Raw genomic sequence first — 18,016 nt, forward strand, 5'->3', positions numbered from 1 at the left:
TGATTAGTATGATACGTGATTTGTAAGTGTTGCCTGTTCTCATTCCTCTCTACTGGTTAAATATGAGAGAAAATACCTAAATTCTCTTGACGTGAAGGACTTCTAAACAGCTGAGTCCTACATACCGCAAAGCTCCACCATGAACAAACTCATTCGTTTTCTATGTTGTAAACAAGAGCCATAACTCAAGTACTGCATTTTCTTCGCCTAGTTTTTTTGTCGAACGATAAGAGCAAGGTACTTGAAATATACTCAGAGTATATTTGAAGGACCGTGGATGAAAGGAACGCGATCGTATACAATAATAACTAATGTTTGGATTTCTGAAAGCTAGTAGCGGCTTGTGTAATGGACGGAAAAGAAACAAATTACTGTAAATCCATCCCCCGACCACCACAAAAAAAAAAAAAGTGTTAACGGTATAAGTAAACTACTTAAAGCCTTATTAGCAGAGATGATCACATAAAAAAAGGCTAGAATTACCTTACGCTGTAGTGAGCATTTTGAGCAAACAAACACTGGCGTTGAAAATAGTTCGCAACCGATGATTGTCACGGATCTTAAAATGGCACAAAGTAAACATAAACAATCTACGGTCACGGATCTTATAATGAAATCTCGTATAGAATCTGTGTAAAGGGAGACAATTCTTGCGGCAAGCACCTAAAAATGTCTTACATTTTAATTAGGTTTATTTCTAGTTAATTTTTTGGTTCTTCTTAGCCTTCATTATTGTTAATTGTTCCATATTTATCCTTCTGGATTTGCAGCATGGCGACGTTGCCGAACTCACTTGTGGGGAGCTAATTGCAGGTACGCATTTTATATTATTATTATGCAGAAGATGGACCATGTTCATAGGGAACAAGCTTTCAGGTGCTAATGACTTGAAAATCAAACTTCCAAGGAATATAGTGTTCATTAGGAAGAAGTAAGAGGAGGTAAAGGGAAATATAGAAAGAAGAGATCTCACTTCTTACAAAAGAAACAATAAATTAATAAATAAAAATGTATTAAAATGCAAGGAAAATAGTGTTAGGGTAGTAATGCACTGCATATCTTCGCTTGAACTTTTGAAGCTCCAATTACACGACATTATTAGGGAGACTGTTCCACAGTCCAACGGTGCGAGGAATAATTACTCTGCTATTCTTCAGACGCCCTAGTACCTACAAGTAAGCCTCAGAATAATTTATCCATATAATTAATTTGAACTTTTACAGGTAATGCCACTCTTTGTATAGGATTTTTTTTACTATACTACAAAGGTAAATCTGAAATGAATCCCTCGTTCAGAACAGAATATAGAATTTAGATCAAAGGCCAAGCGCTGGGACCGATAAGGTCATTCAGCGCTGGAATAGAAATTGACAGTAAAAAGTTTGAATGGTGTAACAGGAGGAAAACCTCGCAGTTGCACTATGAAACACTTGATAGGAGAGGGTGGAAAGTAAGTTGGAAGAAATAGAATATCAACTGGTACAGGAAAAGGAATAAAGGGGGTTGCAGCTATGGGTCGAAGGGACGCTGCATAGAACCTAATGTAGTGACTGCAGTGCACCGCGTGAGATGCACTGACGGCACTAGCCCCTCTACGGAGGAATCCCTCATCATCAAGTGAGCGCCTTTTATGCCATAAAACGTTAAAGAGGAAATAAAGACAACTGATATGGACCTCCGAACTCGGCCCTTTAGGTTTCTGGAACTTCTGGGACATAGATCCTTCTTCTCCACCGAGGTAATTCACTCACTTCGGACTCTTAAGAACATTCTCTATTCTAATCCATTCTTTGCCGTTCGTAGTAATTTGATCATTTGGGTTAAATGACTGATTTCTGCAAACTGGCATCGCAGACACTCTGGTTATGGGTTCTCAAACTTTCTTGAGGAAAGCGATACAAAATGAGGAAAGTCGGAATATAAGGAAATGAAAACTGATAAAAAAAAAACAATCAAAATTGAATTAAACAAAATAAAAAGGGAAGTAAAGGATATTTGGCAACAGCTGCTTTGGTGAACATATAAACTCGAAGAAAAAGAGAAAAATGAGAGAGAATAAAAGAAAAAATTAAATAAAGAATGAGATGGAAGATAAGGAGAAGCGCTGACATCTCATTAAAGTGAAACGAGGTGAACGTTATTTTGCAGACAATGAAATAATAATTTTTTTATGGTCTTATAATACAACAGACTTTATAAACTGTTTTATTAGAAATTAGTCTCTTTGTATATAAATGTTTATAAACATATGCACGTGTATATATATATATGCATTATGTACACACATGTATATGAACATTTGCAGATTTACAAGATATTCATACCATTCACAGATTAGATATTTCTTAACCGCAGTTTTCAAATACTTCCAACAAACTCAGCGGAAATGTCTTAATGAGAACTTTGTATCTGTGTGAATACACATGCGTGAATATGGAGTCTGCTTGTCCCTTTTTAATCAGACCTATATATATATATATATATAGATATATATATATATATATATATATATATATATAAATGCATATATACTCTACATATATATATATATATATATATATATATATATATATATATATATATATATATATATATATATATATATATATATATATATATATATATATATATATAATTTTATTCAATAATTTTTTCTGAAGCCTTTGAATCCCTAATTGCGGTATAAAAATGCAGAAATTCTTCCTTCTTCCTAGGATTCGATCCTGTGTTGGGAGAAATAGCGATCCAGCACTAAATCACCCACGCTATCAGTAAATCGTTGCATGGTTTCCTTTATGCATAGATTATCATGTTTGTGTGCATGCATGCAGATGAATACAAACACACACACTGAATGCACACAGAAACACAGTTCCAAGCAGAAAAAGCACTAACATAATATCTGAAGAATGATGCTACATAAAAACCTACCTATGCTACATTAAGAAATAACATTATATACATAAAACAATATGCGGACTAGATTTTGATATCAAGCAGATTTTTTCTAGGTACAAAGACTGCATTTACAGATTACTCAATCAAATACCAAGGGTTATTTGACTGACAGAAAACATACAATGTAAGGATAAGTTCTGATTAACAGGAAACAAGCAAAAATAGAAATCGCCAAGCTAGAAATTGCATCTTTGAACGACGAACGAGTGAAATAGCTGTGAAGTGGGCAATTCAGATAAATGGCAAAAACTGTTAACAAATTCACGGTACTTTTTCAATATTTCTTTTTAAGGTACACTTAACTTATGCAAAGAGGCACTTAGACCACAACAGACCACCCCTTTATAGCTAATGTTCATAAAAAAATAACAAAATTTATTGCTTTTATGGTTCTTGAAATATGTCACATAAAATGGCTACAAAAAAGGTTCTGCATCAGATATGACAGATTACTCTGAAGGTACAGAATAAACCAAACATTAATTTTTGATGAAAATGGCACATATTGGGCTAACAGTTGATGTTTTCTGTGTTAACCCTCTAATTCCATCTGTCTAATACGAAGCTGTCAAATGTCAGTATGTTACAGATAATGGAGTGGAATTATTATTTTCCATTTTGAAACTGTGATAAGCCCGATTTACGAGAACAAAGCTTTAGAGTAGAGCAAAATTATGCCGTTTTTATTCCTACTGGCTACAGTCTCTGTAGATCAAACTCCTGATTTATTAGAAGTAAACAGATTCCGAGTAAAGCAAAACGATCAACCTTGCTATAGTCCCAGTAGATTTTTTGTTTTACTGACACGGCTTCTGAGAACGAAAGACGGTGCAATGGCTGACGAGATAATGGGAAAACAATATTTTCTAAATCTATAATAACTGATGGACTTTTCATGAATGATGAGGGGCAACAGTGAGGACGTGATGTGGCGACGGCGAGACTAGATGAGGAACGGCTGCGGTGACGTGACCGAGAAGATGGAGGTGATCTCGAAGAGGCTGGTTGCGTTCCAGAGGCGGCAGGTTCCTGGCGGCTTCCAGGTCCGGCTCGAAAGCGTTGCGGTGCAACGGCACGCCCGGGTGGCCCAGGGCCGCGTTCACAGGGTAGAAGAACGGGGCGTCCTCGCAGGCGAAGTTGTACCACCAGTCGCACACGAAGTACTTCTGGTTGAAAATCGTCCCGTTCGGGCAGAGGAACGAGTCCTGTCGGCCACTTCTGTGGCAGATGTGGAAAACCTAGAAGGAAAATATTGCTAGCTTATAATATAGACTGTTATGAATTTTGTTAACCACTTCTGAGATACGGAAACCGAGGATGGAAATGTTCAAATTTTAGATGACAATATCGTTCCAGATAATAGGTTTGACTACACGAACCAATGGATAGCATTTGAATAGTGAATTTTGCAGTATCAAGACTTCAAGTTTGGTCAGTGGGCCTCTCATCTCTTGCTCCCTTGTAATCTGCGAGTGATGTGGAAACTGAGTCACATTTAATGACTGACTTAAAAACCCTCTGTCCTAGGCCATCTTACATTAACAACAAATTCATCACGATGTTTATTCAGTGCGGAAGGCAGTTTATTACATTTGCATCAGAACTGGATTCTAAGTTACTCATATGTTTTACTGTGTCTATGATCTAGGTTTTTACCTCATATTTCTCATTTTATAATCTAAAGAGAAAAAAGGAATTTGAAGGACAAGCATGAAGTATATTTCTTTTTTTTATGGAAACAAGTCCGAGACGGGCATACCGTGCCCAAGTCAGATCTTTCAAAAACTTTTTGATTGTATGCCGCCTCCTCGCTCTATATTTTATTATACCCTTCAAGCTAAGAAATTAGATAGATACTGTGTGGAAATCATGAACTCGAGTTTCAACCAATAAGATCAGTTCTTTAAGGCATTCTCTTTCAAGATGGGAAATCCTCTACCTGCCGTCGTATTCCCTGATTTAATTAATCTGTCTCTTTCCAAGACGGACTTATCATTACTTCCAAAATACGAATTCTCTCTTCCTCTGTGGACCCTGAAACCCTTAACCTGTTTCTTTTTAAGAGTAGAATTTGTAATCGATTACAGAATACTGATTCCTCTGCGTTCTTCTGTGTTCCTTGAAACACTGAACCTGTCTCTTTTCAAGAGCAAAATTTAGAATACATTCCATAACACTGAGTTATCTCTCTTCCTCTGTGCTCCTGAATCATTTGTCTTTCTTTAAAATTTTAATTAACAAATGGGATTTATCATCCTTTAAAAGGACAGACAGTAGTCTCGAAAAATGTGTCATCATTTAATGTGTGTATAAGATTAATATTTAAATTTTCAGTAACGTCACGGAAGTTTGCCACTGACCTGACATCCTGCTTCCATGTCGGCGTAATACCCAGGGTAATCTGCGACCAGGTCACATCCGAAAGAGGTCAGAGGGATGTAGCTGAGAATGGGGTAGTCGCGACCGGCGCGACCTGAAGTGAAATGGATTCCTTAGAAAGTCGTTTAAACTTCGATTCAGTGTAAGGATAGGGAGATAAGGTAAATATTGTTAATGAATATGATGAAAATTTTTGCCGTAACTTAAGAATTTAGAAATATATGGTGAATTAAGAATTTAGCAATATATGGTGAACTTATGTTTGGCAACAGAATTTGATTATGAGATGGTTAATCCTATGATGACATTAGAGAAAGGAAGGCAGCATAAATGAAAGTGATAATCAGTCATGATGTTTTGTAAATATTAAGTCCAAGAGAAAAATTCATAAACATAATAAGCCAAAGGTTCTGAATTAGCATTGGTATTTTTGGGGGGGAGAAATGTTATTAAAATCTTTATTTCTCGGTAAGTAAATGAAGCCTACACAGGTTAAATTCTACAATGGCTGTAATTAAATAATAAGGTCAAATCACACGTGAGCTAATACTGAACAAACAATAACAACAGCCTCTTCCCCTCCTTTCATGTCAAACAAATGTCGTTTTCTCGTCCTACAATGAAATGTGTTCATTCACGCTATAACTGAATTAGCAGGTGCAAGATCTGTGTAGATAAATAGCGAGTACAAAAAATGATAAATAAGGGAGACGTGTATAACGCAAAAATAAACATCAATGAAAAATCAGAATATTAGGATCGAATTGATATAATGCACACAAAAAATAATAAGAACAAATTAATACCCTGAAATATACAGCAGTTTGAAAGTATAAAACTCAAATGATAATAAAAAAAAATTATAAATAAAATATACGAGATTATTCACTGGTTGAGAAGAAAGTAAACCATCTCGTCACTTGCCTGGTATCCCGGCGATGTAGCCGAAGTCGTAGATCTCGTTGTCGAGAATGTCGTAGTCCAGCTGGGGGACGAGATGGTGGGGCACTGGCTTCTTCAGGGGAGCCAAGGCGTAGTCGTAGTCGTCGTCGTAATAGTAATCGTAATCGTCGTCGTCGTAGTAATAGTAGTCATCATCGTCATCATAATAGTAGTAATAGTCATCATAGTCGTCGTAAAGGTCAAGGACGTGGTCCGGAGGATACACGGGTGGTTTGACGCTTGGCGGAAGGTCGTTATACCCGGGGCCGTATGTGGTTGGGGTATAAATTGGAGGGGAATAAGTTGTTGAAGATATGTTACCAATTAAGTGCGGGAGCGCCGTATGTGGCGACACTTTCCGCTCTCCCGGGTAACTGAAGTCCTGCAGACTCTGCACTTTGGCATTCAAGTTAGGCTTGTAAGTTGTGACATGGTGTACGTGAGGAATTTTCAGAGGAGGGTCGTGGTTCGGTTCGATGGTTATGGCCGGTGGTGGAATGTATTCCTTCTTCGGAGGGATTGGCGCCACGTAATCTGGAGCTGGAGTTGTTTTAGGGGGGACATATTCCTTTTCTGGAACATACACTATGGTGGAGGTATACACCGGAGAAGGTGTGACAGGTAAATGAGGCGCGGGCGCATGATAGTCTTTCTCTGGGGGTAGATACGTTAAGTCGATAGGTAAATGAAGAGGTGGGGGAGGAGGAGGAGCGTATGGGGTCTTTGGTATCAAAACTTCAGGTAACTTAGGAGGAACGTAAGTGTCTTCAGGTGACTTTGGCGGAATATATGCAGGCGTTGTGTGGTAATCTTTCTTTGGTGGTAAGTATTCACTGACTGGTGGTACGTATGTCCTTGGTGGTGGCGCATATGTAGGGGTTAATGTGGTAATTGGATAATCAGGTGGTTTATATGTGGGTTTGGGAGCATGGTATCCAGCTTCATGGTGGTGGTCATGAATAGGGGGTTTATAGGTGGGTTCTGGGGCATGGTACCCAGGTTTATGTTCAGGATGTGATGCAATGGGTTGACCTCCTTTAGGACCTAGATAAGTCTGCTCTGGCTCATGATATCCAGGCTTTGGTGCTGTGTATGTAGGCTCTGGGGAAGCATATTCATCTTTAGGGGGTGCATATGTAGGCTCAGGAGCATGGTATCCTGGTTTGTGTGATTCATAAGATGGCTCAGGAGTATAAAATTCATGCTTTGGAGGGATATATGTAAGCCCTGGAGCAGGGTATCGTGGCTTTGGTGTTGAAAGCACATACTTTGGAGGATGAAAATCATCATCTGGCGGTACGTACTTAGTTTCAGGCACATTATAGTCATGCCTTGGTGGAATGTAAGATTCCTTGGGATGTTCTGGCTTGGGAGGTGCATATGTTGGTTCTGGGGCGTGGTAACCCGGATGAGGAGGAGCATATGTTGGTTCAGGAGCATGATAGCCTGGTTTCGGCGATGAGTAGTGATAACCTTGCTCATGAGAAGGATGCTCTGGTTCAGGGGTATGGTAATCAGCCTTGGGTGGGACATATGTTGGTTCTGGAGCATGATAGCCGGGTTTTGGAGAAGAGTGATGAGTAGGGGTTGGGTAATCTACTTTAGGGGGAATGTATTCTTGCTCAACAGTGTGATGATCTGATTTTGGAGGTGCATATGTAGGTTCAGGAGCATGATATCCTGGTTTGGATGGTAAATAGCTTGGCTCTGGTGCATGGTATCCAGGCTTTGGAGATGTGGGTAAATAACCTGGTGCTTCATGGATAGGGGGGACGTATGTGACATCAGGGACATGATATTCTTTATCTGGAGGTGCATAAGTAGGTATAGGGGCATGATAGCCTGGTTTATGAGAAACATGATCATAAGCAGGTGAAGAATGGCTGTGACCTGGATGAGTACTTGGAAAATGCTCTTCTCTTGTGGAATGTTTTGGGTGATACCCTGGAGGTGGGGTTGGATTTGTAGTGTATGGTCTTGCTTTTTCTTCCACTGCAGATGGTGCCTTACCTTGTAAGCTCATAAGCCAACTTGGAAGTGATGTGTCATATGATTCAGGTCTAGCTGGTAATATGTAATCTCTGCTAGGAAGTTCATATTTCTGAGATGGTGGCCCATATGTCGGTATAGGAGTTTCATAAAGTCCTGCAGGAGTTGTTGGTTGCAGAGGGGGAATATATTCATCAGATGGGGGTTCATATTGAGAACTTGGGGTTGCATGGCTCTGATGAGGAACTTTATAATCCTCAACAGGAGGTAAATAAGTTCTTGCTGGTGTAGAATAAGATGTAGGTAAGCTAGTAGTTACTGATGGTGCTTTGGGAGGAATATACTCTTTGTTTGGGGGTTCATAGTTCCTTTCAGGTTCTTTATACTCTGAAGGTTCCTTGGCTTCATGATATTCATCTTTACTTGGTGGAATGTATTGCTGACTAGGAGGTGTTGGACGTTTCCTGTGCTTCCGCCTTCTTTTTCCTGGACGTCGCCTCCTGTGCGGTTGGCCACTTTCAGGTGTTCTTTGAGGTGTCAAATAATGTTTATCTGGGGGTAGATACTTTCTTGGTGGTGGTGTATAATCACCTCCAGTATGCTTTTCATCAGCAGGAGCACCAGCATATTCCTTATTGGGTGGGAGATACTTTCGAGGCGGTTCAGCATATTCTTTATGTGGTGATTTGTGATTTAAAATTGGAATTCTCAAGGACTTTGGTGGAATGTACTCTTTGCTAGGAAGCTCATAATTTGTCGAAGGTGGCTGATCATAAGGCTTATGATCAATATGGGGGGATGCATACTCCTTGTTTGGTGGAATGTATTTCTGAGGTGGCTCTTTGTGATAGTCGGTAACAGGATCAAGAGTAATTTTTGGAGTTACATATTCTGTGCTTGGTGTCTGGTATTCTGCAGTACTGGGTTTTCCATATGCTTCTGGTGTGGCATGAGGTGGTATATATTCCTTACTTGGGGGAATATATTTCTGTGGTGGTTCTGTGTATGTTACAGGCACTGGGTGTGTACTTTTAGGAGTTTCATATTCTTTGCTTGGAGGAATATATTTCTGAGAGACTCCTGCATAAGGTTCTTTTGAAACAGTAGGATCATATGACATAGTTGTTGGATGAGGAGGTTTGGGTGGAACATAGTCATTAGTTGGAGGAATGTACTTTTCAGGTGGCTTTGCATATCCGGCTGTAGTACTTTCATGATAAGGGCTGCTTCCAGTTTCATGGTAAGGAGCCCCAGGAGTTGCATAAGGAGCCCCAGGTGTTGGATAAGGCTCTGTTGTATACACACGTGTGGTTGGATCTGTGAGAGAGTCACCATGGTAATCTTGATTATTACTTGTCCTTTTGAACTTGAAAGATACTGGCCGTCGATACTGTAGATGAGCTTGCAAGCTCACTCTGTCTGACACAGTTGTGAAATGTCTGGCCTTCCAGGGTAGGCCATGCAAGAGACCTTCTGTGCATCGATTAACTCTGGTGGTCTCGAGTGGGCGGAACACTAGACCTGCTACATTTTCAGTTTGAGGACTCCTGTTTAATGGAATGTAGGGCTTTGTTACGGGTGATTCCTGCTCGTCAAAAGCTGGAGTAACAAGAGCCCCTAAGGGTACATAAGAAGGCCCTGCAGGGCTAGGGAGATAGAGCTGATGGTTGTTATCTGCTGCCCCTCGACTTTCTAGAGGCTTCTTGCGGTACTTCGGAGTGACCTGGACCTCTGTTTCGTAGATGTCTGGTATCCCAACGTCGAAACGAGAATTCGAATTCGGCTTCCTGTCAAATATACATGAGTATAGTTAGCTATACTAATAGCAATTTTTCTTTCTTACAACACAAGGTTAATCCCATGCAATCAGACTGACAACTGGAATATTTTTCAGATTGGCAGCTGGAACATTTTTATAAAATTTTAATAATTGCCCTAGAGAATATATTAATGATGAACACTTGCATAATAGTCTTATATAAAGGTTGATCATACAAGCTACGTTACAAAGCCTGTCAAGAGGCCAGCAAGTCTTATCTATAGGTAACGTTTATTATAAGGTCACTTACCGGTATGCTTTCTACTTACAGTCACTTGTCGTCTTTGCTTTAAACTGCTTGGGTTGAGCAATATCATTAATATTGTCAGAAGATAGGTTAATATTTTTCTAGTTCAGATTCATGTTATAATAATTATAGCTTATCGTCTAGTAAATATAAAGGTGAATAAGTCCAGAAATGTTACATGATGATTGTCGTACAGTATATAAAAAGATGAAATATATGAGTGTCAAAAATAAACATTATCCTTAACGAATAGCATGGTTTTCTAAATCACCTAAGGCGGCCCTTGTTAATGTAATATTAAATATATGGATGATATTAAGATTTCATCAATATTTAACATATATAAAATATACATATATATATATATATATATATATATATATATATATATATATATATATATATATATTATATATGTTCAATGTTGCTGAAATCTTAATATCATTCCATATATTTATTACTATACTAACAGCCGCCATCTCCTATATATATATATATATATATATATATATATATATATATATATATATATATATATATATATATATATATTTCTATAATTACGAATATCTAAACTAATACAATGAAATCTTTCATAAAGTCATAAAAGTACAAATATTGTTAAGAAAATTCAAGCAAATTCTAAATAAATTTTTTTTTATGGGTCAAGATATTGAAATTTACCATGCATAAGTATGGCTAAATTTGGTGAAATTTCAAAACAAATAAAACTGATGTGTGAAAAACTTACAGACCAATTTTGATAGATGACTAAAGAAAATTTCTGATGAACTACCAACTTGATGTTTTAGCTTATACTGTTAAATATCAAGCGCCCGCAGTGTAAATTTGTTTATACACCAGTGTTTTTAAAGAGTATAAAAAGGAATTTTTGATAAACTGTGACTAATTAGTGATGTGGAAATACTGACAATCTTCTACAAAATGTTGATTCACTGTATTTTGTTTGATTCACTGAAGAAGTGAATAAATTTTCTACTAACGAATTCTAAATACAAATGAATTCCCGCGGTAGAAAATTCTACTCTAAAATAAAGTGGAATGTTGTGGAGAGGAATATTTGACGGAGAGACGAAGTGGAATGTTTTCTTTTACATAAAATACTAAGTGAAATTTTTCAGTAAATTCCACATACTAAAAAATTCCCCAAAGTTTAAAATTTCATAAACTAATAAAGTGAAATATTCATAAACGATGCCGGAGAATATTTGATGTACCGACTAAGTGGATTTTTTCATACACTAATCGGTGGAAATTTAAAAAAATCGCATATAAATAAATTCCTCAAAGTGGAAATTTTGATAAGTTACTTAAGTGGAATGTTTACAGAAAGAGGAACATTTCATGGACTGACGAAGTGGGCTATTTCTTTTTTGGGGGGTGGGGATTTTTCAAATAACTTCCACATACAAACAAATTCCCCACAGTATAAAGTTTGAGAAACTAATGAAATGGAATTATCTATACTCTAAACAGGAGAATTTTTGGGTGGACTGACGAAGTAGTGAAATTTTGAATCGACAAATTCCACATAGAAATTTTGCGATAAAATCCACATACAGACAAATTCCTCAAGTTAGATAAACTAATGAAGTTCAAGGTTTTATACTCCAATAAAGGAGAATTTTTGGATGGACTGAAGTTGTGAAATTTGGAACCGACAAAAATTCCACATAGATATTTTATGGCAAAATCGACATACAAAATTCCCAAAAGTTAGATAAACTAATGAAGCTAACTGTTTTATACTTCAATTCAGGAGAATTTTTGGGGTGGATTAACGAAGTAACGAAATTTTGAAAAATCAAATTCCACACAGAACGAAGGTTTCACAAGCAGCCAAAATGGAACCTCTGGTATCCGCTCAAATCATCTAAATCTACAGGATCTCAAACTAACTTCGACGTGTACACCGAGGGTTTCTTCTTCAGGCGGTATCGGATCCTGGAAGGAAGCGGGACGTTGCAGGATGTCTCCAGATCCTTCATCAACTTCTGGCGAAGTAGGAGCCTCTCTTTTGGTGACAGGGATGCCCAGGAACCCTGAAAATGTAATAATAATGATCATACTATTCTGCATCGCCCTGAAGGTGTTCCTTGGAATAATAATAATAATAGTAATAATAATAATAATAATAATAATTATAATAATAATAATATATTAATAATCTTAACTCTTACACCTACGCTTATCTGTATCTACCAAGTAAACTTCACATATCTTTTCTCTCAACATAAATATATATATATATATATATATATATATATATATATATATATATATATATATACATACATATATACAGTATATATGTATATATATATAGTATATATATATATATATATATATATATATATATATATATATATATATATATATATATATATATATATATATATATATATATATATAATAATGTGTAGCTTTTGAAAAAGGCAAAAGAATGCAGCATAATGTCAGAATGTTGTAGATATTTATATATATATATATTATATATATAAATATATATATATATATATATATATATATATTATATATATAAATATATATATATATATATATATATATATATATATATATATATATATATATATATATATATATATTATAAATGCTATACATTTCTACTGACAATATGACAGCATTTATTAATACTGCTATGTACATGAACTGATGATACAGTATACTTATGAATCCAGTGTATGGTAGAGTAAAGAAGTATAGTATTTTATGTGTAGATAGTAAAGATTAATGTTGAAATCAATCATGCTGAGAGAGAGACTGAGAAAGAGTGGGAGTTGGCCATAACTTATTTCTTTAGTTATATACATACAGTACAGAGTTCTATTTTGTGTGATATATGATATATGTCTGTTGATATTAAGTCTTATATTTCTATGAGGTTCCCTACCATGTGTGATTTTATGTGTATGCAGTAGGAGATGGAACCAACTTTGTGCAGTTAACATGGGACAACTGTATGTATATGTATACCCGTATCCACATAAACTGAATAAGCCATGCAGCTACAAAAATGAGAGAAAACAGTTTATAAAGAACCTCTACAGGAGAGATCACACTAACCTGCTCGATTCTAGGCGGCTTCTTGATACCATTGTCAAAATCACCAGGGGGTAACACTCTAGTTTCGACCACCTAAAGGACAGAGGTGAGGAAGGTTAGTGTCAGGCGTAGCTTTGGGCTGGAAAGGAAGCGTCTCCAGACAGGCAAGGGGCGCTGAAACTTTGGAATCTCAGTCATTTTTTGCCTCTCTTTCCTATTTTTCCTCCTAGGTACTAATAAAGGTCACGCTGCGTGCATATGAGCAGGTCAGTTTTAGTATGTCCACAGTGAGTGTGAAAAGAATAGCTACTTTTCGACAAGAACTGTTCATGTATCTTTTAGTCTCAAAGTATCTAAGACAGAGATGTTCTAACAAAGCATAGAATGAATTCAGAAAAATAAAGAAAAGAGAAATGCATGCTTTTATGCAAGCATACGTGGACAGCGCAAGTCACCTATGACTGAATCACTGGGTCTATTTCTCATCAGCCCAAGCTAAGTCTGATCTAACTGCGTTGTCAGTGGAGTCGGTGCCGAAGGAGTGAGTTTTCTGGCATCTTGCAGGATCTTACAGCCAAGCTTTGTAGCAAGTGGCCGATTTATTTACTATATGATTCAAAACTGAAATCAAGCATGCTGAATATATTTAAGCAAAATGAGCAATTGACTTTTCCACCAATACTGGATAACTGTTGCAAAACTTAATGGTTACAGGAAAATGATATACAATACCAGAGAACAAGCTTGTACGGCACAGTCCAAGCACTGCAAGCTGTCATTTTGAGTCACAAGTGGGAAATTATGAAAATGTGAACTAGAAACAAGTTTAGTCTAAGGCTGTCATAGTCAAGTACCCTCTTTCATGAATTTAGCTCATGAAAAACAGTAATATTCCGCCCTTCCTGGTAAGGCATTAAACTTTGATACACATCTGGCAGAATCATTGAGAGTACTCCATCTCCATCAATATATATATATATATATATATATATATATATATATATATATATATATATATATATATATATATATATATATATATATATATATATATATACATATACATAGTCGACAAGTAAAACAAAGCTGTCTTATATAAAGTCGTAAGAACTTTTATTTACTTATGGGTCTTAAAGATTTCCATAAGAGCAACTAAGAAGTTATTGTTAGTAATATACTACAGGATAGCCAACTACTGCCAATATTCCAGACCAAATACAAAACAGGAAACAAACCTCCGAAGCTGCTTTGGTGAACTTTGGTTTAGAATCGTCACTCGTCTCCCCACTTCTGTTCGGGTTTGCTTTCGTCTCGCCCTTTTCGTTCCCCATGATGTTGGCGATGTCGTCCAAAAGGTTGGTGTCCGTGAGACGCCATTTTAGCATGTCGACATTCACGGTGAGGTTGGAGGGCGATGTCGACCCATCTGTAACCAGGAGCATTCTTGAAGTTGCTACGGATGTCGAGGAACTGGAAGTAACTTCTTCTTCTTCTTTCCTGTGGTAATCAGAAGCCTGCCTCGATGGCTGCTGGTGCACGCCAGAGATCTTGTCTGGTATTAACGAAACTGCAGTTGATGTTTCTTTGGGGCTGGTTGTGTTTTTGCTCTGGGAGGGCAGCAGTTCCTCTTCTTCATTTATCAAGAGTATAGTAGCGTGTTTTTCGCTAGCTGAGCTGGCCATATCCTCTGCTTCATCACCGGCTTTGTCATCTTGACTCTCATCTGCTCTCTTCGTACTATCCAGCTTCGTATCTTCGTTGTTGAGAGCTGTACTACTTAGCTCTTCCTTTTTGAGAGCTACACTACTTAGCTCTTCCTTATTCAGAGCTACACTACTTAGCTCTTCCTTGCTACCCTGTTGAGTCAGGACTACACTAGTACTGTTTCTTGCATTTTCCTCTGGGCTGTTGGTTGTTTCATGTTCATTACGTTCCTCAGTTTTATTCTTAGCCACATCTTTGGTCTCAGGAGCACTTTTCTCCCCGTCAAGGAGAGCTATTCTGTGAGATAACAGGGACGAACTGGATCTACGGGGCGCTGGGGCAGGAGCGCCCATGGCTGCTACCCAGGCATCCAGTGTGAGAGTATCATCGTCCTCCGCCCCTCTGCAAAAGGTGCTTTGGAGAAGCACGCTCACTAACCCTAGAAAAGTTATAATAATTATATTTAGTTATTATTTATTGTCATGCGAAGATATAACCACCACAGATAAATCATGAAGAGCTTGTGACAGTTATCTGAACAAACACTAAGAACAAATCAATATTACATATTTCCTTTATTTCACAGGAATGACACACTAAAGCAAGGCTCAATGATGTATATATCTTTATTCATACTTCGTCAATTCATTTTCATCTCCCCATGTCTTCCCCATAAGGGTTATAGTAGGGAGAAATGTCAGTTTAGCATCTCGTTATTGACACTGCTCAGTTACTTACTAATTTTGAATCTACTCCTCAGAATCATTCTTCCTTGAGGTCAACTCACCTGACACAAGGAGGAGACGAAGCCATTTCCTGGCCATCCCGTTCTGCCGCCAGAGGTCACTCCTGAATAAGAAAAAAATTGTAACTATATCAGTTAATATTTAAATGCGGCAATAACCGTTCTCTTGATTTTTTCGGGAGCCTTATTGCCAAGAGAATCTGTAAAGTTCTCTGTTACAGTGTGCAAGATGATTTAAGTAAGACCATCAACTAATGAATTAAAGTTGTTGTAAATTTAGAAGAAGAGGAAGAAGAAGAAGAAGAAGAAGAAGAAGAAGAAGAAGAAGAATTTAAGCAGGACCACAAACTAATTCATTCAAAGTTGATGAAAATTTAGCTTCAAATAATAAACACTGAAATAATCCAAAAGTCAAAATCACAGTTATATTCATGATAGACTTCATGTTGACGTTGCTGCATATGTCCTTGAAATATAAAGGAAAACGCGAGTGCTAACAGGATGCTTTTCGTTACCATCAGGGTGTCATGGAAAATGAGAGTCTCTTTACTAATAAGTGATTATCTCATGTTATTCTTATGAACTTATTCACTAACTTTGGTCTTTAATCTCAATACAACAAATAACAAGTAAAAAATGCGGCGAAATTTCTTCGGCGCCATCGATTTTCTGTACTGCATATAATGGTGTATGAAACTCTCAGCCACGGCCCATGAAACTCTCAGACGGAAATGGTGGCATGTGTTGTTGCGCTCCAAGACGCATGATCATGGCTAACTTTAACCTTAAATTAAAATAAAAACTACTCAGGCTAGAGGGCTGCAATTTGGTATGTTTGATGATTGGCGGGTGGATGATCAACGTACCAATTTGCAGCCCTCTAGCCTCAGTAGTTTTTAAGATCTGAGGGCGGACAGAAAAAGTGCGGACGGACAGACAAATAGACATCTCAATAGTTTTCATTTACAGAAAACTAAAAACTTGAAGCCCATGTTGAATACCATTCGGTAACAGCAGAAAAAGAATTGAATGGCATTTGTTTTTGATGAAACAAAAATATAACTTCAAGTCAAGGTTCAGTTCGAGTTAATGACCTCACAATATCGACTGTAATTTCAGAAGATAAGCCAAGTAATTTTATGACATAGTTGCTCAAAAAATAAGACCGTTAATCCTTCTGATAGTTGAAAATACTGTATCAAGAAAAACTGACGGCATTTTCTTCAATTGTTCGCGGTCGCAATTGTCTTCCAATAAAAACCATTTGTAGAAAATTCAAGTACAAAATCTCACTTTAGAAACGGGAGGAAGCTTTCACAATTGCAGTTGATGCCAGCGTAAGTCATTTTAGAATCCAGAGGAGCTGAGTGCAAAACTTGCAGATATTGATGTGACTTTTCCAAACAATGGTTAAACTTCATGGCACTCTGCCGCTAAATAACTCTACATACGCACAACTTCTGCTGACACCTAACAATTCTTCCCCAGTAGGAGGGTAGAGCCGTCTGGTGACATTACTTAAGGGTTTTTGCAGCGTCCCCTCGGCCCCTAGCTGCAACCCTTTTCGTTCCTTTTACTGTACCTCCGTTCATATTCTCTTTCTTCCATCTTACTTTCCACCCTTGCCTAAAAATTGATTCATAATGCAACTGCGAGATTCTCCTCCTGTTACACCTTTCAAACCTTTTTACTGTCAATTTCCCTTACAGCGCTGAATGACCTCAAAGGTCCCAGCGCTTGGCCTTTGGCCTAAGGACTATATTCATACTATATTCATACCTAACAAGTCTTCTAGCACTTGACTGTTATTGAAGTCTCAATATGAATGCAAATTCTGACTAATCAAACTTATAGCACTTGCATGCTAATTCCAGTCTCAATATGAGTACGACTTTTCCTGACAATTAACAAACTTTACGATTGATTATATGATTGATTGGATATAGAATTTAGGCCAAAGGCCAAGCACTGGGACCTATGAGGTCATTCAGCGCTGAAACAGAAATTGACAGTAATAGGTTTGAACGAACAGGAGGAAAACCTCGCAGTAGCACTATGAATCAATTTCGGAGAGAGGAACGTAAGATGGAGAGAGAGAAAATGAAAGGGAGGTGGCAGTAAAAGTGAACGAAAGGGGGTTGCAGCTAGC

General features: G+C 37.4%; 1 protein-coding gene across 1 annotated transcript in view; it reads right to left on the reverse strand.

The window, feature by feature from the left end:
• Window positions 1-2,676: 2,676 nt before the first annotated feature.
• LOC136828055 (titin-like) overlaps window positions 2,677-18,016 on the reverse strand; it is an 85,637-nt gene continuing 70,297 nt past the window's right edge. The window contains exons 2-8 of the mRNA XM_067085751.1: window positions 15,910-15,971; window positions 14,654-15,561; window positions 13,440-13,511; window positions 12,255-12,397; window positions 6,262-10,055; window positions 5,319-5,431; window positions 2,677-4,196 (exon numbers count right to left, since the gene is read on the reverse strand). Of these exons, the coding sequence (XP_066941852.1) occupies window positions 3,852-4,196; window positions 5,319-5,431; window positions 6,262-10,055; window positions 12,255-12,397; window positions 13,440-13,511; window positions 14,654-15,561; window positions 15,910-15,946 (5,412 nt within the window). The 5' untranslated portion in view covers window positions 15,947-15,971 and the 3' untranslated portion in view covers window positions 2,677-3,851. The remainder of the gene's footprint in view (window positions 4,197-5,318; window positions 5,432-6,261; window positions 10,056-12,254; window positions 12,398-13,439; window positions 13,512-14,653; window positions 15,562-15,909; window positions 15,972-18,016) is intronic.

Source organism: Macrobrachium rosenbergii, chromosome 42, assembly GCF_040412425.1.
Source record: "Macrobrachium rosenbergii isolate ZJJX-2024 chromosome 42, ASM4041242v1, whole genome shotgun sequence".
NCBI classification, from domain to species: Eukaryota; Metazoa; Arthropoda; class Malacostraca; order Decapoda; family Palaemonidae; genus Macrobrachium; species Macrobrachium rosenbergii.